This window comes from Annulohypoxylon maeteangense, assembly GCF_022496945.1.
Source record: "Annulohypoxylon maeteangense strain CBS 123835 unplaced genomic scaffold GGS22scaffold_4, whole genome shotgun sequence".
Classification (NCBI taxonomy): Eukaryota; Fungi; Ascomycota; class Sordariomycetes; order Xylariales; family Hypoxylaceae; genus Annulohypoxylon; species Annulohypoxylon maeteangense.
This window is the reverse complement of record NW_025953251.1, coordinates 2,058,369-2,085,708: the sequence shown is the minus strand read 5'-3', so window position 1 is coordinate 2,085,708 and position 27,340 is coordinate 2,058,369. Positions and strand designations below refer to the sequence as shown.

At 47.6% G+C, this 27,340-nt stretch overlaps 8 protein-coding genes across 8 annotated transcripts; 4 read left to right on the top strand and 4 right to left on the bottom strand.

Moving 5' to 3' along the window:
• Nucleotides 1-155: 155 nt before the first annotated feature.
• On the top strand, nucleotides 156-4,074 carry GGS22DRAFT_198837 (uncharacterized protein; the record flags this gene model as incomplete). Its single annotated transcript, XM_047966194.1, has 3 exons — nucleotides 156-1,832; nucleotides 1,882-3,638; nucleotides 3,716-4,074. Exons 1-3 carry the CDS (start codon nucleotides 808-810, stop codon nucleotides 4,072-4,074), a joined length of 3,141 nt encoding a protein of 1,046 aa, XP_047821499.1. The 5' UTR covers nucleotides 156-807.
• Nucleotides 4,075-5,764: 1,690 nt separating this feature from the next.
• On the top strand, nucleotides 5,765-7,848 carry GGS22DRAFT_157813 (uncharacterized protein). The gene is made up of 5 exons (XM_047960545.1): nucleotides 5,765-6,035; nucleotides 6,091-6,449; nucleotides 6,656-6,765; nucleotides 6,903-7,119; nucleotides 7,210-7,848. Exons 2-5 carry the CDS (start codon nucleotides 6,168-6,170, stop codon nucleotides 7,600-7,602), a joined length of 1,002 nt encoding a protein of 333 aa, XP_047821498.1. The 5' UTR covers nucleotides 5,765-6,035; nucleotides 6,091-6,167; the 3' UTR covers nucleotides 7,603-7,848.
• A 295-nt stretch (nucleotides 7,849-8,143) lies between these two features.
• On the bottom strand, nucleotides 8,144-10,920 carry GGS22DRAFT_157809 (FAD-binding domain-containing protein). The gene is made up of 2 exons (XM_047960544.1): nucleotides 8,897-10,920; nucleotides 8,144-8,725 (listed from the first exon to the last, which is right to left on the bottom strand). Exons 1-2 carry the CDS (start codon nucleotides 10,175-10,177, stop codon nucleotides 8,516-8,518), a joined length of 1,491 nt encoding a protein of 496 aa, XP_047821497.1. The 5' UTR covers nucleotides 10,178-10,920; the 3' UTR covers nucleotides 8,144-8,515.
• Nucleotides 10,921-12,783: 1,863 nt separating this feature from the next.
• On the bottom strand, nucleotides 12,784-17,069 carry GGS22DRAFT_157803 (WD40 repeat-like protein). The gene is made up of 5 exons (XM_047960543.1): nucleotides 16,430-17,069; nucleotides 16,138-16,292; nucleotides 15,915-16,075; nucleotides 13,274-15,844; nucleotides 12,784-13,201 (listed from the first exon to the last, which is right to left on the bottom strand). Exons 1-4 carry the CDS (start codon nucleotides 16,572-16,574, stop codon nucleotides 13,327-13,329), a joined length of 2,979 nt encoding a protein of 992 aa, XP_047821496.1. The 5' UTR covers nucleotides 16,575-17,069; the 3' UTR covers nucleotides 12,784-13,201; nucleotides 13,274-13,326.
• A 598-nt stretch (nucleotides 17,070-17,667) lies between these two features.
• Nucleotides 17,668-19,269, bottom strand: GGS22DRAFT_157802 (uncharacterized protein). The gene is made up of 2 exons (XM_047960542.1): nucleotides 19,004-19,269; nucleotides 17,668-18,945 (listed from the first exon to the last, which is right to left on the bottom strand). Exons 1-2 carry the CDS (start codon nucleotides 19,091-19,093, stop codon nucleotides 17,827-17,829), a joined length of 1,209 nt encoding a protein of 402 aa, XP_047821495.1. The 5' UTR covers nucleotides 19,094-19,269; the 3' UTR covers nucleotides 17,668-17,826.
• A 562-nt stretch (nucleotides 19,270-19,831) lies between these two features.
• GGS22DRAFT_112626 (aldo-keto reductase) lies at nucleotides 19,832-21,182 on the top strand. The gene is made up of 4 exons (XM_047957996.1): nucleotides 19,832-20,026; nucleotides 20,093-20,103; nucleotides 20,179-20,504; nucleotides 20,620-21,182. Exons 1-4 carry the CDS (start codon nucleotides 19,955-19,957, stop codon nucleotides 21,084-21,086), a joined length of 876 nt encoding a protein of 291 aa, XP_047821494.1. The 5' UTR covers nucleotides 19,832-19,954; the 3' UTR covers nucleotides 21,087-21,182.
• GGS22DRAFT_112642 (glycoside hydrolase family 13 protein) lies at nucleotides 21,153-23,509 on the bottom strand. Its single transcript, XM_047957998.1, has 4 exons — nucleotides 23,236-23,509; nucleotides 23,122-23,159; nucleotides 22,526-23,054; nucleotides 21,153-22,444 (listed from the first exon to the last, which is right to left on the bottom strand). The coding sequence occupies exons 1-4, from the start codon at nucleotides 23,291-23,293 to the stop codon at nucleotides 21,279-21,281; spliced, it is 1,791 nt and encodes a 596-aa protein (XP_047821493.1). The 5' UTR covers nucleotides 23,294-23,509; the 3' UTR covers nucleotides 21,153-21,278.
• A 1,431-nt stretch (nucleotides 23,510-24,940) lies between these two features.
• On the top strand, nucleotides 24,941-27,315 carry GGS22DRAFT_112622 (uncharacterized protein). Its single transcript, XM_047957995.1, has 3 exons — nucleotides 24,941-25,289; nucleotides 25,453-25,900; nucleotides 25,976-27,315. The coding sequence occupies exons 1-3, from the start codon at nucleotides 25,203-25,205 to the stop codon at nucleotides 27,262-27,264; spliced, it is 1,824 nt and encodes a 607-aa protein (XP_047821492.1). The 5' UTR covers nucleotides 24,941-25,202; the 3' UTR covers nucleotides 27,265-27,315.
• The last annotated feature ends 25 nt before the right edge of the window (nucleotides 27,316-27,340 follow it).

Genomic DNA, 27,340 nt, shown 5'->3' with positions numbered 1-27,340 from the left:
GTCTTGCAATTCTTGCCCATTTTGCTAATCAAAGCGCAGTATCCCCTTCGGGGATACGGGTGAATGTCTATGCAACCAGTATCAGTAACGCCTACAATTCTTAGATCCTATTGTTCTCTTGTCTGATTACAAACTAAAATCGGCTGCCTAGTCACCAATAGGCTACGGCTTATCGGGGCAAAGAGTCAAATCTGAGAACGCCTCGTTAAAAATTCACTCTAATATTTTATCTTACGAATTATATTTCTCTTATTTGTGGCGCCCATCTCTGTCATCACCTAGACTTAGACTGCCTAGGTGGCCAGCCCATCTTACCGATTCTACCCTTCTACCAACTACAGCGTACGACCAAGGCCGCGACCACCTGACCCGCGATAATTTAACCTTGCCTATAGCTTCCATAGTAACATCTTGTGCGTACTGTATACATACTGTCTTACATACAGTATCAGCATCGATCTTCATCTCAGCTGTCTCGGCCTCTGAACCCCGCAAGTCCGAGGAAAACCCACTTCACTCGTCCACCGACCTGTCTAAAGTACCTAGGGATCCGGTTATTATTCCAGCCTCTCCCAATTGATCGATTCGATTTGTCCCACTCCGTCGGAACCCTAACTGCCTTTTCCTTTTCTTTTCGCCTCGTCGTCGTATAAGACCTCGAAATCCCGTCGTAAGCCGAGCAGCGGTCGGCGCGCGCCGGGTGTTTCGCCTTCTGTTGATGCGTGTGCAGGAAGTCATAGCTCGAGTCAGAGCTGGCGCTGGATCTGGAGCGAGCCGACCAGAAGCATAGTACCACTAAATCAGACCATGTCTCAATATGAGAATCCCGCCGCACCCGATGGCAATATGTCATCGACCATCCAGCAGTCTCGCCAATCTCTCCCCGCAAATACGACGAACTCCCATTCCCTCTCTCATTCGCAGCCTCAGCAGCAACAATCCCAATCTTCACAACACAAACGCGTATACCAGGCTTGCATCCCATGTCGGAGGAGAAAGGTGCGATGCGACTTGGGAAGCGTAGATGACCCTCATGAACCCCCTTGTGTGCGCTGTCGTCGCGAGAGCAAAGAGTGTTTTTTTAGTGCCACGCGACGTAAGCGTAAGAACGATGATGATATCGACGAACCAGAGGACGATTACACCTTACGTAACGCACGAAAGCGGCCTCACTCCGAAGACACACCTCCATTTGTTGAGAAGAAACCCTACAGCAGCGTGCCGCTGACTCCAGGTGGTTCGACTGGAAGGACACAACCCTTACGACGGCCTAACGCCGATCATGAAGACGGAAGGAAGGGCAGTAGAGGGGCAAGCTACGCGGACGTTGGCGAAGATTCGAATGCCCAATTAGAGAATCTCGAAGCGCAGAGTGTCATGAGAAAGGAGGTCTATGGGCCCCATGATGCCCTGGACTTGCTGTACAAGGCTGCCACCGATAGGTCCGTCAGTCCGTCTCGTCTGACTGGCATGGTCCGAAGCGAACGAATTACTGATTATACTACCAGTCCACATGACTTAAACAGGCGTCATGAAAGCATCGCCTCTGTCGTCCAACCATCGCCCGTGTCTGTTCCTGGTCGTAAGACGCCGCGAGACCACAGCTCGAATTTTAACGGTCGCCCAGCTGGTCGCGCGGCGTCTAAGTCGGTGGATCTAATCGACCCGCTGCTGCAGTCATCGGCTAAGAATGATGAAGTGGCCGATATGGAGCGTCGATTAAATGTGGAAAGCGAAGCCGGATATCATGAAGCGCTTGAAGCTTGGTCGAGATTCAGATTTGTTAGAGCTGGATGGTTTACGAAAGAGGAAGCCGTAAAGTACATAGTATAGTAAGTTGGTTGTGGCAATCTGGTTTTCCTTCGCTAACCTATACTCTAGCTACTACGAGTATCTATCCCCTATGACTCCCATCTCACCTCCGACCTTTCGCGGCCCATCCTCTCATATCACTTTACTGACTGAGGAACCAATCTTGACTGTTACGCTATTAACTATCGCTTCGAGGTATTATCGCATACGAACCACAGGCGGGCACTGCAGGTCCCACGCAATCCACGAAGAGCTATGGAGATACCTTAGAAGGATGATTGAAAGGTGTCTATGGGGACAGGAGGCCTTCGGTGGCGGTTTCTGCGGGTCCGGGGCCGACGAGTCGCAGACTTCTAGCACGGCGCCATGGCGGGGACTGAGGAAAGGGAGTCTACGTACTCTTGGTACAATAGAGTCGTTGATGATCTTAACCGAGTGGCATCCCCGCGCCCTCCACTTCCCACCTGACGAGGCAATCGACGAACTCATGCTACCCTCTCGTGGTGTACCACACCCAGATCTTGGTGACGACGACAGCACTCAGCGTCTCGGTGGGAACGTCGGAGGCCGAAGGATTGAGAGCTGGCTTGAACCTGCGTGGAGAAGCGACCGCATGTGTTGGATGTTACTTAGCAATGCATTGGGACTCGCTTATGAATTAGGTGTTTTCGATGATATCGATGAGCTACTTGCGGCCAATGCCATCACACGACCAGAGTATGAGGATGAGGCGTATCGTCTCCGTGCGACACGGATCAAGCGTCTGTTGTTGGTTTACCTGACACAGCTGGCGGGCCGTCTTGGGTGGACTAATATGGTCCCAGAGAGCATCCGGAAAACCGACCCAGCACTCACTGGAAGACGTCCGATCTCTAACGAGGGGAATACGCCAGGAACTAGCCAATCTGTCATCTCTACTGCTTTTAGCTATGTGCCTAACGTCGAGCTGGACGACCAGATCATACACTGCTGGGTAGGAGTAAGCGATGCGATGCAACTGGGCAACGAGAGGCTCTTTCGATCCCGTAAACATACTACGGAACTCATACAAAGTGGAAATTACACCAGAGCGCTCAAGGAATTCCAGCCGATCTTGAAGAACTGGTGGAGAGAGTTCCAGCGCTTCGACATGCCCGAGAACATCCGTCATATATTGGCCATCGAATATGAGTATGTTCGCATATACGTCAACTCCTTGGCTTTGCAGGCAGTCGTTGAACGCTGCACAGTCAACGCCGGAGCGTCCACCAATGCTGCGCACGGGAATAGTGTAGCTGTTGGAAACCCACAATTATCACCCCAAACGCAGAATTATCTTGGCAACTTGCCTCTCGGCCATCTGGGTGGCTTCGGTCATGAAGATCAGGAATATGTCAAGGAAGTGGTAGAGGGATGTAGAAACCTTCTACGGACAGTTGTCGAGGGTCTATTAAAGGAAGGTTACCTCAAACACGCCCCTGTGCGAACCTACTTCCGCATCATCAGTGGAGCCATGTTCTTGCTCAAGACATTCGCACTAGGTGCTCCAAAATCGGACGTAGAAGTGAGTATCGGTCTTTTGGATCGCACCGTAGACGCGTTACGAAACTGCGTCGTCGACGATATCCACCTGGGTACTAGATTCGGTGATTTGCTTGAGTCTCTGACAACCCGCCTCCGAGACCGTTTCAAGTACGCACCAGCAACGTCTAACGAAAGTAAAAGTCCTCATACGAACGGCGAGAGCAAGATCATGATCACGAATGGGCATGGTCATATTCAAGCCAATGGCATCGAGAATGGATATCTAAGCCATACTAAGTTTAGAGACGAGCTTAGTGTTCCTAGTATGTCTTTCTCGTATTAAAGAAAACGGGATTTTGCACCCGTTTCTTTCCTGAAGATGAGCTAATAGATTCCATAGAACGTTCCTCCACACCATCCGGAAATGTATCGGCGACGCCTTTCGACCTAACTACGGGTAATTTCCCTTACCCGGCTGGGTCCGCTTCGGTATTTGGACCTACCACGCCAGCTCTTAGTGGCAACGTTGTAGACACGTCTAACATGAACGAAAACATCTTCGAAGCGGGCGGCGACTGGACGGCAGATGATCAGATGTGGTACCTCCCGCCTGGCCCAGGCTTGTTCCAGAATATGGGAGAAAATTCCAACGTGACAATGACAGACCAGGGAGTCAATGTAGGAGGTGTAGACTTGCTTGAATTTATGGCTATGGACCACCCTGCATTCAATGGTCCGATGGATGGCTCAGGATACTAGATCTATCCCGCCCAGCCGAACCATGGAATAAGTTCCAATTGTCGAGGACGATGTCACAGTGGCAATTTGTTCTAACTCTGTTGCTTTAGTTGGGAGATTGCCCGGCGCGGTTCGGTATCAGGCGATGTTTTTGCGACTCCAGCCTGGCTTTTATTTCTTTTTTCTTCTTCTTTCTCACTTCTCCTATCCTTTATCTAGTTTGCTTTCTTTCATCGTATTCGTTAGGTGGCGGCGTTATACCCTTCAGACTTGAGTTGAGGTTTTGATGTATTCAAAACACGAGCCCCTGTCTCGCGACGCCTTTCTTTTCTCGCTTGTTGCTCGTTCCAGAAGATATACGGGAAAGGATGTGATGGACTAGAAACGGCGAAAGGAAAGATACCCTCAAGAGGCTCAAGCTGCATTGATTTTCACATGCTGTCCTGCATTCAGATTGCTTTTCTCCCCCCCTCCCCAATGTTCGAACTCTTCCATTTGCGACTGCTAAATAGGTGAAGAGATCAAGGTATATGTGTATGGTCATCTAGTGTTATTTTTGGGGAAATATGGGATACAATGGCATTGCGGGCGGGACAAAAGCTGTCGGGCAAGAGCCTCGCGGCTTACCTGGCATGATTTAACGAATCACGAGATGACGTTTCTGCGAGATGTCGAGGAGATACCTCAAATTTGACTAATATCAAGTAGCAAATGTTAAGAGAAGTATTAAGTCAACTGTCGGTACATTGCTTATACACAGCTGTCGAGCAGGGTCCTGCGAAAGACCAATTAAATGCGCAAAAGATTAAAGTGGTATTTTTCTCGTTTCATAAGATCAAACTACCTATTTATATTATACGGGTAATACTAGGTACTGCGGTGTCAGGCCGAATATTTGACACCTCGAGTAGGTACCCGTGGGGCGCGCTAGACAGCACACCATACTAAAATAGGTGCTAGTCCGTACAAGGGTTTCAAAAGGTACATTGATCACTTTTTGCTACTTTTATTTACAGCACTTTCAACGTGTAACATAATAGGTTTTTAAACTGATTTTATTATATTAAAATAAATAGTAAAAAATAAAATAATTATTTTAACCGATATAAATATTTTAGGTCTTTTATATAGTAAGTTTTTATATAATGTATATATATATATAAGACATTTTATAACTATCGAAAGATAATATAATGTTTAAGTACTGAAAAATCTTAGGAATAGCCTCATTATTACTGTTGTTACTGAAAAGCGTCGAAAATATTACTGTCCCTACTTAATCTGAAGCTAAACCCTAACAGTGTCAAAAGGTGGGTTAGACAGGGATTCGGCGCTAGTGCTGAACTTAGAAAGGTGGCAAAACTTCCCCCTAACACCATAGTAGCATGGCATGGCATGGCATTCACGACGTTCGGCCAACCAATTGGATCCTGCAACGAAGGCCGATTACTTTCGAAATATATGGAGCAATTCCTAGAATATCGCTGATACCACCCCAAAGCACCCAGCCACGATCTCGTGAAGAGATATACTATGTAGGATATCCGTGGATATATATAGATACTACATAGGTAAGCAGCGTAACTTGGGGTCCGGACGCATATGGTTAGATATGGCTCGATCCTAAACTAGATTCGGCTAGGAGTTATACGCATGTATATATGTATGCATTAGGGGCCAATTCACCCAAGGTTAGACGTTGCCGACATGATTAACAATGAATTTCCTATATGAGAATATGAGAACTGGGACATGGGAACGGACATCGTGAAAGAAGTTCAATATAGATAAAGTGGCCGCGGCTTGTAGAATCTTGATAGTTGAGTACCTAGGTATATTGCTCGCAGATAGATTTGCTGGCGTTCGCTTTTACAGCCCATCCGCGATGAACGTCACCCAATACGACCTTGAGCTGGGTCCGTCTTATTCTACATACTTTGATACATTCCGTTCACGCCACTAGGTAATTTCGACATACCCAGGTACGGATCCTTCAAACCATGGATACCCTATTTCCCCGTTACTGACATTTCGTAGACCTTTTGCTTCTCTTACCACTGTTAAATATGCCCTTTTCTTTCCCTTTACCTGGCAGCTAGCCTTTCTTCGTCAAGATGAGCGAATCACTCGCGGTCGTACAGAGCCCATCAGAAACATTGACGACCTCAGTTACAACCCCAACAGTCCCGACAACGACGACGCCGTCGATCTCGGTTCTCACGCTCACAGTGAAGCCTCTGACAACGACGTTCACTCCGCCGTCATCATGTGGGGATATGCACCTCACCCAGTTATCTTCTCCAGGCTATCAGCTCTGGTTGAACGAGCCCCAGCCAGTACCTGGCTCTAAGTTTGGGGATTGCTACCCATCTGGTTTCATAGACGGGTATACAAGCGGTCAGTACAGAAGACTGGGTACGATGAGCTTTACGTAGGGATACAGCGTGCTAACATATGTATAAACAGTATGTTCAAGATTTTCCTCGTGTTGTCCAATACGTCCATGACACTATCATCTACTACTTATGCTAAGATTAGCACGAGCTTCATTCATATACGATGAAACGAAGATATCTGTGAAACGATTATTAACAGATGCTAGGTATTCAACTCGTCGAGCTCTTTGGCCCCGTTGTTCTCTCCTCTCGTCTGTCCCGAAGGTTGGACCGTAGCAAAGACTTGGACGAATGGATATATTGCTTGCTGCGCTTAGTAAGTGATACTCCGTATTTTGGTGATAAGATGCAGTAGTTCCATCATATGACATGAAAGACGAAGGCCGTGTGAGATGCTACGAGCTACCTTAAGTACCTACATCATTTTGAGGCGAAGTCTAACCGTCATGATAGTGGCTTTTTTCTCCACACCCCAGATACGACGGTAGACCCTGATCGGCCCGCGTACGGTGGTACTTGTTACAGTAATTTCCAGGTTGGCCAGACCGTCAAAGTGACTGGATACAATAGCGCAAGTGTCACGGCTACGGCCGAATGGGTAGCTTCTGCGACGAATGACCAAGCTTATGCACACCCTATCGATGGATTCCAAGCAGGATCAGATGGTAACGTGAGTTCTCACCGGTTCTTACCTATGACGGGGTGTTTTCTCCTTTCTTTTTCACATTATGAACATTTACTAAAGGTGGAATCTACATAGTCACCCTCCACAAGACTCTCTGGGGTAACCATTGCGGGCATCGTAGTTGGTAGCGTGGTAGGTATGATTATCATATTGCTCGCCTTGTTATTTCCACTCCAAAGATACCGTCGAAAGAAAACTCAGCAGCAGCCAAATGATTTCCATCAGTTCCAACAGTTCCAACAGTTCCAACAACAGGCGAACCAGCAATGGCAATTGTCCAAGGAACTACAATCGCCAAATGATTCTGCGGGTGGAACACTTTATGATGTGAGTCCTCATTCGTACGCAAATGACCAGCGGTACGAACTAGGCGTCCAGGAAACTCACGAATTAGACTCGGGGTTCGTGGGACGAGAACTCGAAGGTGGGAAAAAACCGAGGCGCGAAGCAAATAGGGCTGGGCGGTGAAACTAGGTGAGATAGGTACCTAGTATGGCATATGGATTCAAGATGGTAAACTGTATATGGGGTCTATGAGGTTATCTAGGTACCTATATATAATATACAGATATGGTCTCTGGTGAGGGTATATGTGCCCTATATATATCCAAGGCTTTAAAACGATGTTATAAACCAAAACCTTTCCAGTCCAGTTAGGTACATACATGCCTAGGTAGGTAGGTATGTATAAGTAGGTAGTATCCACAAAATTCCTAGCTCCAGTCGCGAACTGAGAGACGATTTAAGTCTTGCGGTTATTAATTAATAAAATTCTTCATGTGAAAAATTTTCATAGCGGGGATAACTCAGCTGGGAGGTTAGTAGAAAAGTCTTTTCAAATCAAATCAAATCAAATCATTTGCTAACGTTCGAGTAGAGTGTCAGACTGAAGATAGAAACTTCAATCATGAGATCTGAAAGTCGTGTGTTCGATCCACACTCACCGCATCCGTTCCTTTTTGTTCCTCCTTTAAAATTAGTCGATACTAAATATGTTATTCTTCCTGTTGCTAAATATTATGTGACCAAAGAAGCAAGATACCATAGTAGGTAGTTATGTTGATATATAGTGGCTGTAAGATCTAACTAGGGCTTAAATATTCGTGTTCGTGGTGCTATATGAGAAAGGGATATGAGATGAATATCAATTACCAACCTAGTGGACAGGCTAAGAAATTGTAAAAATATAGGTACAAAGTATCATTATCAAATGTTCCTGTTTCCATGGCTACCGCTTTGTGGTTAACTACCTATGTTAAGAAATAGGTAAGTAGCTTTATGGTAAACCGTAATACCGTTGAACGGAAAGAAGAATGAGAGACGGGGGAATGGAATCAGAGGTCTGGGTTAGGAGCGTATTTCCAACAATATGACACCAAATCTATGGCTTCCAACCACCTATCCTTGTCCGAAAGAACCCAGTGGGGTCCACACTCTGAGAAACCGAGTGCGCAAAAGCCCTATTCTCAGGACGAAGTCTAGCGAAGTAATCCTGCTGATGGAACCCGTAATTCATGAAGATTGGGAGATAGATGTCTGGCAACGTCCCATCTTGCTGCCACCCCAGGACACGCTCACGTATTCCGCCATACTATCACGTGGTGAAGTTAGTAACTGCTTCGTTCTACCTTCTTAGGGGGTGATTCTGGGCCGTAAGGTTCCCAAGCATGACGATCTATTATCATGTGATGATTTCATATGTAAATGTACACAAGGTTAAAGGTAAGGAGTGGAAAATATTAGGGAATAGGCATGAACTCACTGTTTTCTGTAGCGTCTGATCCATCTTGTCGTAGTCACTTTGTGGTATAAAGCTGTAATTCAGCTCGAGGATCAGGCGGTTGGCCGAATCGTCGGCGTCGATTAAATCAGGGCTACGTTCCTTCGCCGCCTCTGCGATTCGTTTGGGAAATGGCTGGTAAGCAATCGAGGCGACTATCCCAAGTTCAAGAAGAGTGGTGTCGGTGATATTTCTCCAGTGGTCATGAATTCCTCCCATCACCTTTTCGCTGTCTTCCGCAGAGGGCATTGGGATTGTCTCAGTTCCGATCTGGACAACAGATCCTTTGACGATGACCCAATTACTCTTTGCCATGAGATTGGCGTATGTTTGGACCTTTGTGGTATCAAGTAGAGGCCCGACGTCGGTAAAGTTCTTAAAGGTCGCTTCGGGGACTACCTCCCCATCATAGAAAAGGAAGAGAATCCAAGTGTCGATGAGATCTAAGTTGCCACGTTCAGCTGTCACGATAACGGCCGCCTTGTCGTCTTCGTTGTACTCGGTGAAGTCTCGGACAGCCTTAAGCAGCTTGGTGTCCGTCTCAGGAGTGCGAAGGAAGACTAGATTGCCACCAAAAATATTGGCCTGGCGATATGTTTGAAGGACGTACGTGGTTACGATGCCAAAGTTATTGCCGCCTCCCTTGAGGGCCTTGAACAGATCCGCGTTTTGGGTGGCGGACGCAGTTGCAATGGTACCGTTGGCAAGGACAATCTCGTATTCTAGTACCGACGAAGCGGCCCAGCCATATTGCGCTGACATGTACGAGAGGCCACCGCCGAGGACCAAACCGCCGACACCGGTGTTCCCAATGCGGCCGCCAACAAAGGTCCAGCCGGTTCCCTGTAGCGCCGCGGAAATGCTATCTAGCCGTTGTCCGGGTCCGACTCTAGCTACTCCCGTTTCGCTGTCTAGAATAACCTGCTTCATGTTCTGGGTCGAGATAAGGGGGCCGCCCCGGACACTGGACCAGCCATTATTGGGGTTGTGCCCTCCAGATTTGATAGCGAAGTTCTCCGTATTGTTGTTGAGAATCTTCACAATAGCAGAAACCTCGTCAGCATCTTTAGGGAATATAATACAGGATGGCTTCAAGGCGGAACAAGAAGTTGACCAATAGTCGCTTTGCTCCGACAGATATGACAGATCAAAGGGGTCGGTAACCTCAATGTTAGAAATTTTCTTAAGGGTAGAACAAGTATCAGCAAGAACTCGTCCTGATAGGACAACGGTTGAGGCAATAAGCCCCCAGGTAGAGATCATCTTGTCTTCGTCGTCCGATGTCGTCCAATGTCGTCCAGGGTCGTCTCGAGTCGTCTAGCCAACACCGAATGAGTGAGGGGCTCCCGTCCAGCCCCTTCTCTCGTGGCCTACATTACCCCTTGATATATAGAAAACATATCCCGGCGTAAAGCTAAGGAGTCAGGCTTGGTAGCCCACTTAGAGGTGTAGCCAGAATGGTTTCTCGTGGGGAACCAAGCTTAAGCATGACATATCACACACCCACACCCCAGATTTTCTTATAGGTACATACCTGAGGATTCTTTGACATGGATGGTATAACGCCACCCGAGGTTCTCCAGGGGTTGAGAGTAATGAGAAATCGAGACTTGTCCCTCGACACGTTCATCTGGACTGCTAGACTGCTAGACTGCATCCCGGATGTACCCGTACTGCCGAGCCAATGATTAAGCAAAGGCTTGGGTCATGGATCACCGGGCTTCCGGAAGCGTGGACCGTCAGATTAGGAAATGGAACACTTGCTGCCCGGTTCCCGGGGCATGACCGTGTGTGTATGGGGTGAAGAGGGAAAAATGGATAAAATTCGAAGTCATATTTTGTGGGCTTCAACAGCGCTAGAGCCTAGAGTTGAGAAGGAATACGGCTGAGGCGGGTTGATATGGTACTATAAATCGATAGATTTATCACTGAATATAACCGGCCTTAGTACAACAAATGATTGACGAGCGCGTCCGTCTTTGCACATCGCGCAGGGTAGGTATTCGTTCTAGCCATGATGCCAAGATCGAGGCTTATGGATCCAAGATTTCAGCCCTCTCAGGCGTTGTCTTAATATCGGCGATCACGTACCCGCGGGAACGGCCTAGTGATCGGGAAGGACGCACGTTAGGTACCCCAAGCAGCCCAAGGTAGGTTCTAGGTAGGTATAACAGAACCTGTAACATACTACTAGGTACCTATGTAGGTACTAGATACATATGTACCTCAATAGGTATCCATCAATTGTAGCTGCCGTTGCTTCCCTAGCGTTCGGCATACAGCTGTCACGCACGCACGGCAGGCATCTCAAGCGCTACGGTAGACTTGGAGGTATCAACGTTGCACTGCAGCGTCGTCCCTTGCCCCTCGCTCCTCGCTTGCGCACTTTTCACCGTAAACTGACGACGGCTGAAGCGGAACAAATATGTAGACAGAGCCGCCACGACGGTCTGCAACTTTGCAGGAATATGGGATCAGGATAGGTATCTACCTAGGTAAGTACCCGAGATTTAGGTAAGCACCAATTACATGGATGCATAATCCTTCCTGCATCTCGGCTGCTCCTACGTATTTGCTACTTAATAGAATCTTTCTTTGTAAGCACCTACCAACCTAGTAAGTACTTACCTAGTATCAACTTTATAATCGAACATTCAAGTTATAATATTATATTATATTTTACTTTTTATATGCTATCATCAAGTATATATAATGAAGAAATATAACATCGTTAATCACGAGAGCTAAAACACGCGGACGTCGAACCTAGAAGCTCTTTTAAGATCGCTCTCTAAGATCTACGAGATCCCGTCGGGATATAGCGACTGTTAAGGAATAGGGGGGTACCTATCGATACAATACAAAATAGGTACCCAGCTGCCTAGTAAGTACCTAGGTATCTAGGGAATAATAATAAGCTGACCACGCCAACGTATGTATATGTATATGCATAGGTACATACCTAGTACCAATTCAGAACCCCGCAGACCCGACAGCCCAACTAATCTCGAATCCCTGCTCTTGGAGGTCCAGCCCACCAGCCCGTTCTGCCTGCTATCAGTCATTCGACCATACATGGCCATGCATTCCGCCTCCTAGATCTTAGATACTCGCCCGAGGTAGCATTGTCCCCCACTTTTCCTTTTCCCCTTGTCGCTTACGCACTACACGATCTACTTTGAATAAGGAAAAGAAGGAAGAAGACGTTTGAGAACGTCTTTCTCTGGCTCGCCTAAACATCCTCTATTGCAGCTTGAAATTACGAAGTTTTAAAAGAGAAGGATCATGCGACTTACCGAGACCTCTATATGCGACCATGATATAACCCTTTGCCTTATCACATTACGATGCTTGCTCATGCCCCCCCAGGTCACGTCTCGCTAAAGTGCTTTTCGACCCCGAAAAGGATTCTCTGATGATGATTAATAATAATAATAATTAGCATCTCGCTAGAAGAGGAATTAACTAAAAGCACAATGACATCATTGTCAGCATACATTGTCAGTACCTATTCCCCGAGACTGTTTGTTATAGGGACGTTGTTGTGTTACTTTGCATAGTCCTATGTCACCCATAAGCACGACATCGTCTGATCCGAAAGACCTCTTGGCGTGGATATGCTTAACCTAACCGCATACTCGGCCCGTGAGACATCAAATGGGAGAAGGGAAAATGGGAAATTAGAGATGGGAAATCGGAAATTATCAAAACAGTTTAAAGAGAAATCCGAGCAACGTAACATTAATTCGAAATATCCCGTACCTACTAGTAGTCGTGTGATGAGTAATAACTGCACTTGCTTTTGGTCTTTGAACGGGTTTACCGCAAATGGTGTAGAAGGGTACCTACTGGGCATGCATACATCTCAATTCTTGAGAGGTAATCTACCTCCCATTTCTCTTCTGTTTTCTTGGGAAGGTGGAAATAGATATCTATAAACTAAATAAAACCCATTAGTTCGAAGTAACAATATATCCTTATGCCAATTGGGAAAAGATTGTATGGAATAATCATCATCTGGCGTGGGGCCTATGAAGAGTTGATCGTTGAAAGAGTCGTCTCCGAAGAGCGACGTTGGAATTAAATCCAAAAAAGACCATACATGTTTCTTTTCCCTTAAAATGTAAAGAATCCTTTCGAAGATATATGGATTATATAATATGAGCAGATCGTGGTATCTCCGCTTAGTAGGTGAACAATGCTCGAGAGAAACAAAAAAAGGGGGGGGCATCTTTTTCAACCCAATGAGCCCCAAATAGGCTATCGCTTATAATATGTTCCATCCGTGTATGCAATCACCCAATGCCCATTCTCCTGAAACACATTCATCATAATTCAGCTTACAGATGTCTCCTCCAGCCCCGATAAAAGAGGAAGATGCAACCACGTTCATTCATTACATTGCAATAACCTCATGAATTAATTGCACGGCCACATTTCCCACAATGTAGCCTTTGCTTTCCACCTACTTTCTTTGCTCTAAAATCTCGACTACCACATGACGGGCATTGCATATCCTCGCCGTCCTCGCTCGTGAGTTCCGAGCTTAATCGACTGGCGTAGGACTCAGGTCGAGGAGGGATAGGGACAGGCGGCGCTAGATGGTTCTCGTCCTTCTCGCGGGATAGTATCACTCCAGCCGGCATGCTCTTTCGTCGCGTATGCTTATCCGCTTTTCCGTTTGTCCCGGCTTCTTCTGTACCTGTTGCTAGGCTCATTCTCCGATTATCCTCGACCGCTGTCGCATCCGGGACCAACGCGGCGCTCTGGGAGCGATGATGCGCCGAATCCGATCCAGGGCTGGACCCGTTCCCTCGCAGCGGGCTGATGTTTCGCCATTTATTTAGGTTCCAAAATGAATAACTCGCGCCGGCTGGATCCAGGCGCAGCTCGTCCTCCTCTTCATCTACCGGCCTAAACGAAAAGCTCGGGGCTGGCGGGACGGAAACTTCCCGCAATCCTACACGATCGTTGGCCCTATTAACTTGCACGCTAGAGGTAGGACTGGTTGGGACATTGATAGTCGCTGCGTTCGCGTTCGCGTAAGGCCGTCTTCTTGCTCCTGAAGCTTGATTTATTGGCGTGCGAGATGCCTTACTCGGTGACAGGGACCGCTCGCTACGTGCTGGCGTTGAGATGGTTATTGATACCGGCCTGCCAGCATGTCCTTCTACACCGTGCCGCCACGTATTTATCCTTTCCGAATTGGCTTGGAATATGCCCTGTATTCCCGGGGGTGGTTGCGTAAGCGAGCCACGGCGAGAATGTGGATCTCGGCTGCCGGCGCTGAAGCGTGTGGCGATGCTGCCACTTCGACCTAACAGACTATCCCTTCCAAGCTTCCTGGAGAATGTTGAACCGGTTTCCCAGTTATCGTGACGGCGTTTACTGAAAGCACAATCTTGGCGAAAGACCTTGATTAAACCGGAGTGGTCAGTCGTCACAACGATGTTACCATCGAAATGAGCGGAACGCGCAATAAATCCAGGAGACTCATCGGGCTTTTTGACCTTGTTTGAACTTTCGGACTGCGTATCTTGAGACTCGGTGACCTGGTTCACCGTAGATTCCTCCTTGCTACGCAATGTTATCGGCGGTGGATTGCATAATGTGAATATAGGGTCGCCGGAAGCCTGTAGCAATTGTCGTACTGCCGTAGGGGCGAAGATGGCCCCGGTCACGATACCCGAATGTGCCTCAAAATATTCGTAAGGCTTCTTTTCCTTGTTTTCGGCAAGCCTCGAACTGGTTGACCATATGAATGCCCTCTTGTCTTCGCTTCCGCATATAATGTAATTGCCGTCGTCATTAAACGTAGCCCTGATCTGGCTACACGTATTTTCGTGGCCTTTGAGCTTCAATTCAAGGTTCTTGTCTCCCATATTATAGATCCTGATGCGAGAATCGTTCGACGTGACAAGAACCTTAACCACACCATCGGGAGCTTCCGGTGGGAATCTCATCGTCTCAATGCCAGTAATCTTGCTTCCTTTGGCGTTCTTACCCCTTGACGACCGTACGTGGATCTGCGTATGATATTTAAGGCCCTCAGTCTCATAAAACATACAAAACCCATTCAAACATCCCGCTATTGCGGTTCTACCATCGGGGGAAAAAGCCACGGCCGTAATAAAATCAGACAGCTGGCTCGAGTAAGCGACGGCTTTGTCGGGAATACTCCATAGGCGTAAGTATGAGTCGAGGGAACCGGCGAGGAAAAAACGGTCATCACGAGGGTGAAAGGCGATAGATGTGACGAAGTCCTTGTGTTTGAACGTGCAAAGGCATTCCTGTCTACTGATATGCCATAGACGGACAGTCTTATCCATCGATGAAGAAAGGAGAAAATTATTCTTGCTCCAGCTGAGATCAAGAATGTCGCCGGTGTGACCGACAAACTCGCGAATCGGTTTCGTGCGAAAGACTGGCGCGCTGAGGCGCTCCTCTTTATCACTTGCCGCGTTCTCCTCCTCCTCCACCTTCCGGTCTTCTTCTGTGGCCATCACGGCCCATATGCGTACGACCCTATCTCGACCCCCTGTAGCCAGGTACCTACCATCTTTACTGAACTCGACGGCCCAGATGGGGCCACCCAAGTCTGGTTCGTCTTTACCGGGTTCCTCCGTTGCGGCAGCTCCATTCGCGGTCTTGGTTTTATCATCTTGATTTGGCGGCTGCGTCCCTACTAGCTCCTGCGCGAGAAACATGCGGTTGAACTCCTTGATTTTCTTGTTGTGCGCTCGAACCCTGATATACCGTGGTGGCTCCTTGTGATGAGGGATGTAGCCCCCAGCACCGATGGCAGAAGAGAAGGCTACGGCATTCGCGCCTTCGGTCCTTAATTCGCTAATTTCGGATTCATCGTCATGGATGCCGCCCTCCTTCTTCTTTCCACCGATCATGCTGAGGCGACTAAGGAACCCTCCCTTCCTATTAAGCCACGATCGTTAGTATGGCACCCTAGCACTTTTTGATTCAAGCTATTCTTAGGCAGACACACCTCCTGTCCCTTGGTAGATCAGGTTGAGGTGCTACTTGCTTGGCAGGTAGATCGGAGGAAGGACGGGGTAGCCCTTCATTCGCAGCAGGGCTGTCTGGCCGTCCGGTATTGCGAAATCTCGAGGCGATGGAGCGGTCGGTATTCGTTCTCACGAAGATATGCTAGAGTTGGTATTGAGGTTAGGCTTGACCATTAGTAGGCCTGGCAGACAAGCAAGACGTACATGAGATAGGGGGTCGAGCGCGGACGAAGATGCGACTTGCGGCCCAGGCCGGGCTGCAGCATCCAATTCCTTCTTCTCTTTCACATCTTTCCCGGCCGTATCCTTGCGCGAAAGTTTTACGACACCTTTCTTCCCGGTACCTAGAATACTGGTGCCTGGTGAAGAAGTTAAGATAAGCTGTCAGCGAGACGGGCTTAGACATAGAGGGGCGCAAATCATTTACAAAAGAGAACAAGACGTAACGTAACGGGAGAGGATCGGGATGTAGACAATCAATGACTAATAACCATACTTGGGCCATCAGAAGAAGTCGGGGACCGTCCGAGATCACGAAGCGGCTCCGAGCCATTTTGATTTATCTTCGCATTCGCATGGGTAGCGGATAGGTCGTCTAGATGAGGACGAGCGACCTCGGTGGCCGGTGAAGAGGTCGACATCTTCCATTATCTAACTTTGACCAGGGATCATCTGGTATGAATGAGTTGGATAGCAACAGTAACAGTAATAGAGGGAGTGGTAGTGATGGTGATGGTGATAGCGACAGTAGTAGTTGAGCAACAATACAATCTCGTCTCTCGTCGCGTACGGAGCTATCATGCGGCTAGAAGTGCGCGGTCGGCGATTTTTGGTTTATGACGCGTGCCCAGTTGGTATTCGCAACTCCGTCACATCCGAGGTTCAAAGGATACGCCTAAGATCTTATTTACTTAATCGCGAATTAAAAAGGAATCAGGATTTTTCAAGTATACGAAAACGGAAATGGTGCCCATCTCTGCTGTAGAAGTTCAAAAGTTGGGTATTTCTTGATTGAGATATAATATTTATTGATATATGTAAGATAGATCAAGAGATACTAGGGTACGAGTACGAGATCGAGCAATAATATGCGTCGAGCGTGTAAGATGAATATGTGGTATGGGATTCCGCAGGTGGCGCGACTTGAATTGACTTTCCAAGTCTTCCTCTAATAAGTTAAAGATATGTACTTACATATATGTACCTAGTAGTTATGGATACTTGTAACGTTGAACATTACTACAGCGTTTGACAAAACGGAAACGGTACGTGAAACGGGTCTACAAGCAATAGTATTATATAATACATGATACTTACATGTACCTACTAGGTAGTATCTAGTATTACCCATTATGTACCTAGTATTACATACATATGTACCTAGAATCTGCTTTACAGTATTTTGCCTTTGCCTTTGCACTCTACAATAAACGGACGGATCCATAGATCCATTTGCAAGTTCCAAAGAGAAACCGGCGCATAATGATGTAATCTCCACTTTTATAGATTCATGCAGGTCATCCCGGTACGTCATTTCAAGGTCATGGTTTGTTCGCTCTGCCTACCAGCATATTCTAACCAATTTAGAAATCTCTCTGGCAGCGAACCATAGCTAGGATCTCCCGAGGTCATTTTTAGATCTACATACCTAGGTAGGTAGGTACGGAATCTCCATATATCTAGGTACCTACATATGTAAGTAATGAAGTATAAATTACATACAATGATATGTAGCTTCAACCAATATCCTTTTGAACTACGTAAGTATGTAGGTACATACCTGGGGAGGTAGGTATAGGTTACCTCGTCTAATAAATTATAGGGCGGGTGCAAATTCACATTGATCAAGTTTAAAGGTGGACGAATTGATTCGGGATGCATCCAGATCGAACTTTATATTACCATATTCTCCTGAACTTCAGCCTGCCCATCGGCGCCAGCCTCATCCCCATCCTCGTCTAGATCCAGCATAGGGTATGTGAGTATAGCGGCTATTCCACCCAAAGCATCTAGTCGTTGTCCGCTTTCGTGATCACTGCTCAGTATTCGCGCCTCTCCTCCATCCTCTTTGACCTTATCAACCATGGCGACGTATCTTTTCCTCGTCCCAATGTCCTGGCTTCGGAAGAGAGAGTTATTAATCAACAAGATACCCCCTCCTCTACCGACGGCCCCCTCTCTAATTGCCTTCTCCACAGGTGCCGTGCCGTACCAAGCGCGACCGTCGTCTTTCCGCAATTTGTCGAAGAATTCGTCCATGAACCTCGTCTCCTTAGAGAATTTCATATCCTTCATCGTTGCGGTGACTTCGTTGCTCTTGAGGATCTCGTTTAGACTATGCAGGTGCCCGGAGCTTGAATGAACCACCGTCGCCCCCTTAGCTATAGCCATCATTGCCTTGTCGGTTCTCCTGGCACCCTCGTCTGATATATACTTCTTGAAATCGCCAGCGACAAACCCCGGGCTGGCCAACAGCAATGGTCGGGGTATCGAGAAATCTATGCTGCGAACCAAGGTGCCCAAAGTCTTCTCGAAGAAGCGCTTCATACCCGAATCTTGTTCGGAGCTACTCGACCGTTTCTTAGGTATCGCGCTCTCCACTCTTTGTTTAAGTATGGTACGGTATTCGGTAATCAGGCAGATATTTGCGATGCCTTCCTGCATGACGACAGCAGCTACCGCACCCTCTTTGTCCTGTTTTAGGGCATCCGAAAGTGTCTCTCTTGCCACCGAGTCCCATCCATATTTCTTCCATAGGGTGAATGACCGGTTAAGCTCGAGGTCGAGGGTATGGTATTGTCCGAGGCTGACAAAGCTATTCTCGACAATGACGGTGCCTGATACATGTAGTTGCGAGGAGCCTGGATCGAAGAAGGTGGAAGTGACACGGATGGTAAGATCGGTGTGTACCCTCTCTGACATGGTGCTGCCGGTCTTGGTCTCGGTCGTAACTTTTCGGATCGCGTGGGCCTTGACGACATCTTCGGGGCTTATTAGATTATTTGCGTGCCACTTCACATTTAATGTTAGATCTACAGTTGCGGGCAGCTTATGTATACTCTATAATTACCATATCTTCTGGCTCAATGGGGAGTAAAGTTACGTTGCCTTCGCCTATCTCGTCGAGGCGCTGGGACGCTTTCGACCCGATCAGCTGCATGTTGAAAGAGGTTAGATAATGTGTCGCGAAACGAGATAAAATCGACCAGGCCGTAACTTGGGAACAATAGAATATTAGATGCGACGTGGTTTAGCAATATATTCGTAGTGCGTAATTACCCTTTCGAAATAATATTGAGGTCTACGATTATGAGGTACGCTGTAGATGGCCTAAAATCATTTAACTAGGGAATGATTGAATGCTTGAAATGCCCCTCGACCCCGCCATAGAGGTACAATACTTAAGTACCTCCTACCTTGCCACCCTGTCACATCGAAGTTCCGCGGGTAGGGCATAACTTCGAAAATGATTGATTGTTAAAGCTCTCGAGGGCTATGTACCTACTACCTAATTACCTAGTACCAACGTCCCTAGGTACCTAGTGACGTTAGTTGGGGTACATTTATACCTCTTTGAAGGAAGGACTTACCATATAGATACTACCTAGGTAGTACTAAGTACTAAGTAGGTATCTAGTGTAACCTCAATAACTCCGTCGAAGCAACCGTATACCTACCTACCTACCTACTAGGTAGTAGGGTAGTAGCTATGTAGGTGCCTAGTAGGTACTTCATAGGTAATGGAAGAACCCTCTCCTTCTTATGAGATATTTCCAATGGCCAAACCGGAGATAGTCAACAAACGCCGACTAAAGACTGCTGCTTGATAATCATTACGGCAGTTGCTCACTACATACTACTAGTATAAAGGGCATTCATTGTTCCTTGCCAGTAAGTATAACAGGAGATGAAAATGTGCTGATCTTCCCAGCCTTTCGAATCTTTCCAACTCACCTTTACATTCATCCACGCTTTTCTAACCTCCAACTAACCGACTTTTCTCTTTGATAGAACCGTAAAGATGGCAACCTACAATATCAATTCTACATTCAAGCTGAACAGCGGCTACGAAATACCTCGACTGGGCTTTGGGGTAAGCATTCCATTCCACACCATTTATCTATCAATTATCATTGACATTGACATTGACCTATTCTAGGTATACCAAACGTGAGTTGAGTATATTGATTCACCTAGGTAGTTATTTTGGGTCCTAGACGATTGAATCTAACTACCGGCTCACAGTCCGCCAGATGCAACCGAGAAAGCCGTGATAGAAGCATTCGGCGCTGGTTACCGTCACGTCGACTCGGCTGCTGCATATCGCAATGAGGCTGGATGCGGCAGCGCCATACGAGTCAGCAAGCTGCCGCGCTCCGAGATATACTTTACCTCTAAGATTCCCCACGGCGGCATGAGTTATGCTGGTGCCAAAGCACAAATAGAAACGACCTTAAAAACTTCCGGTCTTGATTATATTGACCTCATGTTAATTCATTCTCCCTATGGCGGCTCCGCTACGCGAAAAGAGGTATGGAAGGCACTCGTAGAGGCTGTCGAAGAGGGCAAGAGTATGTGTATACAAAATCTTATTCCGTCACGTTAACCTGCCCCCTTCCAAGGGCAACCTGCTCTCTCGGAGTATTTCAATTGTTTCAGCGAGCGACTGTAACTGATAACGAGCAGTTCGATCTATCGGCGTCAGTAACTACGGCGTCCACCATCTTGACGAGCTAGAAAAGCATATTGCGGAACTTGAGGCCGAGCGAGGTGGCAAGGGCAAGGGCGGAATCATCTCGGTTAACCAATGTGAGGTTCACCCATGGTGTCCTCGCAATGATATTGCCGAATGGTGTGCTAAGCGAAACATTGCCTTTGAGGCCTACGCCCCCGTTGTACGGGGAGAGAGATTCGGTGAAAAGTCTCTGGTCAATCTTGCCTCGAAATACAGCAAGACCGAGGCTCAGATCCTGCTTCGGTGGAGCTTACAGAAAGGCTACGTTCCACTTCCAAAGAGCGTCACGCCTTCGAGGATCGAGGAGAATGCTGCTATCTACGACTTTGAACTCTCAAAAGAAGATATGGACACGCTAGAGTTTGACGAGTATTCGCCCGTGTGTTGGGATCCTGTCAAGAGTGGTCTAGACAACTAAGAATGGGGATATGAAAATCACGTGGAAGCATTCTAGCGGTGCGGAGCGGCGGTGCCAAATCTAAGAAACAAAATACCTCAGTCTTCGAGATGGGCCTGTTCATTATTTCCGTAATTCATGTGTCATTCTTATGACATTCAAAGGGCAAGGCGAATTGCCACATGGAAGATACAATCTTCTACTCCGCATCTCCTAGACACATCGTCCCAATATACCCTCCCAGGACTTCAAAGGCACACCTGACTGTTTCGGTTTGTCTGGAGCGCCCTTCGCGTAGTTAGTCGAGACCCAAGACTCGATCTCTAATCCTTGAGGCATCACCCACTCTAGTTCCCTCCCGGAAAAGTTAAGAACAACGAGCCAGCGGCCGCCTTTGATGCTCGTACGAACATAAGCAAAGACCTCCTGATCATCGGGGTAGAGCTCTTGGAAGCCCCCATACACGAATACGTCAGCGTGATCTTTCCTCTGTTTCAACGCTCCCTGCCAGAATTGCCAGACTGAAAGGTCGGTTTGGTTGTCAGCCTTTAGCTGAGCCTCAACATTCACCGTCTGGTAGTCATCCATCACTCTCATCCATGGCTTCGTGCCCGGGTCGCAAAAGCCGGCATTTTCCCCGGCGGTCCATTGCATCGGGGTTCGAGCATGGTCGCGCGCCTTCATGTCGATAATTTTACGGCCAAAGGCCAATTTTTCTTTGTCGTTTGCATATAGCTGCTCGCACTTCTTCCAGTAATTGATGGTCTCGATATCTTTGAACTCGGAGATGTCCCAGGTTTTAGGAGCATTGCGAATCCCAATTTCTTCTCCCTGGTAGACGAAAAGCGTACCTCCGAGAGTAGTCTGCATAAGCGCGAGAAGCTTAGCTCCCTTTTCGCGCCATTCGTCGCTGTCGTCAGTGTATCGTGAGACGGATCTCGGGTTGTCGTGGTTCTCGATAAACACCGAGTTCCATCCATTATCGCGGATCATGACACGTTGCCATTTTGTGATGATCGACTTCATCTCTTTAATATCCCATGGCTTGAGGGCCATCCTAACATCCGGCTTGTCGATATCAACCAGATCGAAAATGAAGATCATCCTCAACTCCTCGGAGTCAGCACCGACGCTTCGCAGAATTTCCTTCTCGTCGCTGACCCCAGGCATTTCACCAACAGTAATCGTATCGTATTTACTCAACACCTCTCGGTACATCTCTCGTAGGTAGTCGTGTAATTTCGGTCCGTTGACGAAATACTTCACCCCGGGCTGATATCTATGGCCAGGACCAAGTACGATATCGGCGTCGGGATAATTTGGCTCTTTAGAGATCAGGTTGATAACATCCATCCGGAACCCACTTGCTCCTCGTTTCACTGTCGTGGAGAGGCGTTAGCAATCTACGATACTAAACTACTGTAACACAAACAGGAGGGGAAAGGAAACACGAGACGCACTCCAAAAATGCATCACTTCCCAGACCGCTGCTCGGACTTCGGGGTTCTCCCAGTTGAGGTCAGGCTGTTCTGGCGTGAAAAGACTGAGGTAGAACTCTCCAGTCTTTTCATCATACGTCCACGCCGAATTGGCTTCCCCTAGGATCTGCGCCCAGTTGTTAGGCGGCTCCGGCACACCGTCTTGACCGATGCTCTTCGGCTTTTTCCAAATGTACCAATTGCGCTTAGGGCTTTCGCGGCTTGCGCGGCTCTCGAGGAACCACGGGTGCTCGTTGCTAGTGTGGTTCACCACTAAATCCATCATAAGCTTCATGTCGCGTTTCTTAAGCTCGGCGATTAATTCGTCTACATCCTCTAGGGATCCATATCGCTCGTCAATCTGCTTGTAGTCGGCAATGTCGTAGCCCATATCAGCCTGTGGCGACTTGAGGATTGGCGAAGACCAAACTACGTCGATACCTAAAGACTTTAGGTAGTCGAGCCGCGACGTGATGCCCTTGATAGTGCCCCATCCCGAAGTGACACCAGACTTTTTTGTTCCAAATGGAAAACGTTAATGAGAAGCTAGAAATATGGTGTATAGATTTTTCGCCCACCTGGCACTGGAAGCTTGCCGGATAAATTTGGTAGACCACTAAGAAACCAGTCTATCAGTCTCTGTCATCTCCCTCATCTCTGTCATAGGGGCCCTCAGAGTTGATTCAACACACCGGCTTCTTTCCACCACTTGGGTGTCGAGTAGGATGAATCTGTCACGGCCATTTCCATATTGAATTAAATTTCGAACATTTCAATCGCGATACGTTGCCACCTTCTCATTATCTTCCTGTTGGGAGCGGTCTAATCTTTAATCTAACTTGAATTGGGCATCGATGCTTTCCCCCCATCGAGTCCACCAAGTGACGTCGAGTTGCATTTGAGGTTAAGATTTACGTTCTGTCACAGCTACCTACTCAACAAGGTTATTGGATGCTGGTATGTGTGTCAACGGTTGGTTGCAGCTGTCTAGTAGTTATACATTTATTGGTCTAGTTGGAGATAACTAGTAAGTACCCCTTTTTAAAGCACACGTGCTAATAAATCTGCATAATGCCTCCTATTGTCATACGAGTTGGGATACCTACATACCTAGTACATAAGATGATAAGTACATCCATGGATGCATATGCATCTCCGCAACAAGCAAGAAACATAGGTAGGTAGTAGGAATGTATATTAACAATAAAACGTAGCCTCTCAAGTGATCCTAAAATGTGCAATATTTATTAGTCTACCTACTCTCCTTACCTCCCCCCTCGGTTTAGTGCTGATGAATGAATTTAGACATACAGGATGCTGGACATAATCCCACGAGCTGGTAATACTTAATCGCGTCGTCACTTGAGTATGTAGTAAGAACACGATGTTTATATAGGTACATGGCTATAATTGCTAATAAAATTAACGAGTCCGAGTACGATAAGCTGCCATAAATCATAACAACCTTAAGTTGGATCTCTTTCCGCACTCGGCCGGATCAAAGCACATATTGCTGTATCGACGCGACGGGGATCGGAAGGTGATCGAACATTAACAACTTCAGCTCGCTTAACCTGAGGAGACCCATGATATTCCGGGGTTTTGGTGGACCGATCGTAGGTAGGTACCTAGTAAGTGCGGTATTTTGATGTAAGTTGCCGATCATTGGTTAGTTTGGGATGCCTGGAATTCTCTGTTCTTTTGTTGGGTTTTATAAGGTACATGTTCCGAATAGGTACCAATGGAACATCATATAATGATAGATCATAATCTGTTCACTCGCCATTTACTAGGCTGCTAGGTATCTAGTCGCCAGCGGTCGACCAACTGCGGAATTCGCACCATCCAGATTCCGCTCACATCCCTAGTATCTGATGATGACCTAAGAAGTTTATTTTGAGAATCGAGACGACCCCGTGCAACTAAAAATAAGTCTTATTTTCACGTAAGCAGCTTTGCGGCTCCAAATTCGTAGGATTTGGCCGTAGACAACGTTGGGAAAAGCTTGGCATATGTTGATCCCCATACTTCAGGGGTAGAACTTGGGGGCGGAAGAGCTGTCCTAACCCTTTATAGAATGAGCACCGACTCTGGGGTGTACTTGAGTGTGGCAATAGTAGACGGTAGAACTGCATCACCTGCTATGTACCTCCTCCATAATTGACCTAGGTAGTTGATCGAGACAGCATTGAGATTTGGCACCTGTACCTAAGATGCGAACCATGGTAGATGACATAGGGATACAAGGTTGATATGGTGTGATGAATCTATCAAGAGCCTAGAGGCCATGCTGACTGGTTGGCGAGGATGATAATGTGTTCTGAGGACGTCCCGGCGTCGACGCAGGATTTTCTGTCCATCGGGTCAGCAGAGTAGGTAATGATCGCGAATGTCCCGCTTAGCCCCTTGCCACGGGAAGTTGGGCTGGTTACCACTCTTTGCTACGGTACTTTGAGCCTCACAAGACGGCAGATTACAAAGGTCTCTCCTCTTCACCAACTTCTAGAACGCGAAGCCAAACTTGGTCCTCTTTTATCTCGTTGCTGAATAGTCGATCAATGTTATTCATCTTCTATCACTACCTACCCGATCCCTGGCTTTCCACACGGACATCTCTATTGGGCCTCAGCTCTAGGCAGTCGAGTGTCGGCAGATTCCAATGAACCGTCTCTTTACGACCATCGCCGGAGTGGCAACGGCTTTATCATTGTTAGGATTAGTTGATGGATCACCTAAAGCAGCACGAGTATGTACCTAACATTAAGATTTCATTTCTTTCCCCCTTCTGGTTTTCCTTGGGAGCGAAAACGTCATAGTTAAGTCGACTAGAGAGTTCCTGCTTCCGAAATATGCTTAAGATTCGTAGTATCTCTCCTACAGAAGGATTTTAATAACTCATGTTGTCGCAGTGGTCGAACAAGACCTTAGGACCAGACGGACCTTGGAACGCGGTAGAGGTATCATTGGGATCTGGCCAACAAGTGACGGCCTACGCAGGGAAGATGTGGGAGTCGTTTTTCCCCGGAGGAACTTATTGCGGAAATGTCACGGCCGATGGTCAGCCATGTTATGCACAAGAGGCTGGCGGCATATACAGCGAATTAACAGGTACCGGGCACAAGCCAAGTATCCTCATAGCCGGCGGTAGCTCCTTGACACCTAACCAGGTTTCTAACGGAAGTGATGGACTACGGTGGGCCGACTCGTTCTTCCTGGGAACCAATACGACCCCATGGGCCGACGATAAGGTGAACGATTTTGATATGGTTCTTCTGAGCGATAGTCAGTTTCGGTATCCCAACGGAAATAAATGCCCGATATTCGCAGGCTGTCTTAGTTTCGGCGCGGCACCTGGTAGTAAGTATGGCTCGGTACACAGCCGTTCTATTTATTTGTTTAAGAAGGGGCTCATAGCTAATGCGCAACTATTAGTGGTTAACCAGACATTCCAGGTAAACGCAGGTACAGCTGCGGGTGCCGTCAATGTTAGTCTATTAGCTGGGACCTTGTATGAAGAGAACGCAATCGACTCTCAAACTTTCGGGATGCACATCGGGTCTGCTGCTCCCCAACCGGTTCCAGGCTCGCTTTGGTTCGGAGGATACGACCGAAATAGAGCTGTAAACGATATGTTGGCTATCCCCATCGCCGACCCCTATCTCGTATTCACAGATGCTCCTCTCGTGGACATATCCATCAATGTCGTCAAAGGGGGGTCGCCATTCCCCTGGAGTTACAAGGGGGGGCTGTTGGCATCAGGGAACTCTTCGATAGGGGATCGACTACCCCTTGCTATCGATCCCTGCTTTCCGTACATCAATCTACCAAAGAGTACATGTGATGCTATTGCGGCCGAGATCCCAGTGACGTATAACGAGGGGTTGGGGTTATATCTCTGGGATACTGAGTCTCCGGATTACGGTCGCGTAGTGCGGTCTCCCTCCGTCTTGTCGTTTACCTTCATGGACCCCAACAATAACTCGCGGAGGGTGAACATCTCGGTACCGTTCATGCACCTAAACTTGACACTCGATAAGCCGATCGTCGACAAACCGACCTCCTATTTCCCCTGCAATGCGGTATCAAATGGGAACTATGCTCTCGGGCGTGCTTTTCTGCAGGATGCTTTCTTTGGAGCAAATCTGAAGACGGCTTTCTACTTCATATCGCAGGCACCTGGACCAAGTGTCAACGGACAGAGCGTGACGATCATGGACGATCAGTGTCGAACACTCTTGACTAGTAATAATAACTGGGAAACATCCTGGGACGGGTACTGGACGCCGCTTCCGGAACCAGCAGACGATGCGACGAACGGATCATCAGAGCACATGTCTAGAACAGGCGTCATCGCTGGCTCGACCGTCGGTGGCGTGGCGGGTTTCACGATACTCGCATTGATCGGCATCATTGTACGGAGATACCGCGTGTATGGTAAGGGCTTCTCGATATGTGGTATACCCCTGATTAAGGATAAGCCAGCTGCGTACTATGGCACGAACGTCACCGAGGCATTAGGAGAGTCTCCGAAGTCGCCAGCTGAATATTGGCCACAGCAACATGCGCCCGTGCCAGAGCTACCGACGAACTCCGGCAACACATGGCAGATGCCAGCTCATGTTACGGACCAGGCAACAGAGATGGAGACGCCATATGTCGTTCACGAGATGCCTGCAGATTATTTAGGGGCAAATAGCCATCACTACCACACTCGCGAATAGTATAGATACCTATTGTGGTGGAACATACAGTACTTGGGCTTGCATGATACTAGCGAAGGAGGGTGTTTTTTTGGGT

What these genes read in the sequence shown, in the direction of transcription:
- GGS22DRAFT_157813 (XM_047960545.1), top strand. Translation starts at nt 6,168, where the DNA reads ATGAGCGAATCACTCGCGGTCGTACAGAGCCCATCAGAAACATTGACG. An exon ending in TCATAGACGGGTATACAAGC is followed by an intron (nt 6,450 to 6,655) that starts GGTCAGTACAGA and finishes AACAGATGCTAG; the next exon opens with GTATTCAACTCGTCGAGCTC. An exon ending in TATATTGCTTGCTGCGCTTA is followed by an intron (nt 6,766 to 6,902) that starts GTAAGTGATACT and finishes CCGTCATGATAG; the next exon opens with TGGCTTTTTTCTCCACACCC.
- GGS22DRAFT_157809 (XM_047960544.1), bottom strand. Translation starts at nt 10,177, where the DNA reads ATGATCTCTACCTGGGGGCTTATTGCCTCAACCGTTGTCCTATCAGGA. An exon ending in ATCAGACGCTACAGAAAACA is followed by an intron (nt 8,726 to 8,896) that starts GTGAGTTCATGC and finishes ACCACGTGATAG; the next exon opens with TATGGCGGAATACGTGAGCG.
- GGS22DRAFT_157803 (XM_047960543.1), bottom strand. Translation starts at nt 16,574, where the DNA reads ATGTCGACCTCTTCACCGGCCACCGAGGTCGCTCGTCCTCATCTAGAC. An exon ending in GACTTCTTCTGATGGCCCAA is followed by an intron (nt 16,293 to 16,429) that starts GTATGGTTATTA and finishes CTTCTTCACCAG; the next exon opens with GCACCAGTATTCTAGGTACC. An exon ending in CGCTCGACCCCCTATCTCAT is followed by an intron (nt 16,076 to 16,137) that starts GTACGTCTTGCT and finishes TACCAACTCTAG; the next exon opens with CATATCTTCGTGAGAACGAA.
- GGS22DRAFT_157802 (XM_047960542.1), bottom strand. Translation starts at nt 19,093, where the DNA reads ATGCAGCTGATCGGGTCGAAAGCGTCCCAGCGCCTCGACGAGATAGGC. An exon ending in CCATTGAGCCAGAAGATATG is followed by an intron (nt 18,946 to 19,003) that starts GTAATTATAGAG and finishes TTAAATGTGAAG; the next exon opens with TGGCACGCAAATAATCTAAT.
- GGS22DRAFT_112626 (XM_047957996.1), top strand. Translation starts at nt 19,955, where the DNA reads ATGGCAACCTACAATATCAATTCTACATTCAAGCTGAACAGCGGCTAC. An exon ending in GGCTGTCGAAGAGGGCAAGA is followed by an intron (nt 20,505 to 20,619) that starts GTATGTGTATAC and finishes GATAACGAGCAG; the next exon opens with TTCGATCTATCGGCGTCAGT.
- GGS22DRAFT_112642 (XM_047957998.1), bottom strand. Translation starts at nt 23,293, where the DNA reads ATGGAAATGGCCGTGACAGATTCATCCTACTCGACACCCAAGTGGTGG. An exon ending in CAAGTGGTGGAAAGAAGCCG is followed by an intron (nt 23,160 to 23,235) that starts GTGTGTTGAATC and finishes CTGGTTTCTTAG; the next exon opens with TGGTCTACCAAATTTATCCG. An exon ending in GGAAGTGATGCATTTTTGGA is followed by an intron (nt 22,445 to 22,525) that starts GTGCGTCTCGTG and finishes TCTCCACGACAG; the next exon opens with TGAAACGAGGAGCAAGTGGG.
- GGS22DRAFT_112622 (XM_047957995.1), top strand. Translation starts at nt 25,203, where the DNA reads ATGAACCGTCTCTTTACGACCATCGCCGGAGTGGCAACGGCTTTATCA. An exon ending in GATCACCTAAAGCAGCACGA is followed by an intron (nt 25,290 to 25,452) that starts GTATGTACCTAA and finishes ATGTTGTCGCAG; the next exon opens with TGGTCGAACAAGACCTTAGG. An exon ending in TTTCGGCGCGGCACCTGGTA is followed by an intron (nt 25,901 to 25,975) that starts GTAAGTATGGCT and finishes CGCAACTATTAG; the next exon opens with TGGTTAACCAGACATTCCAG.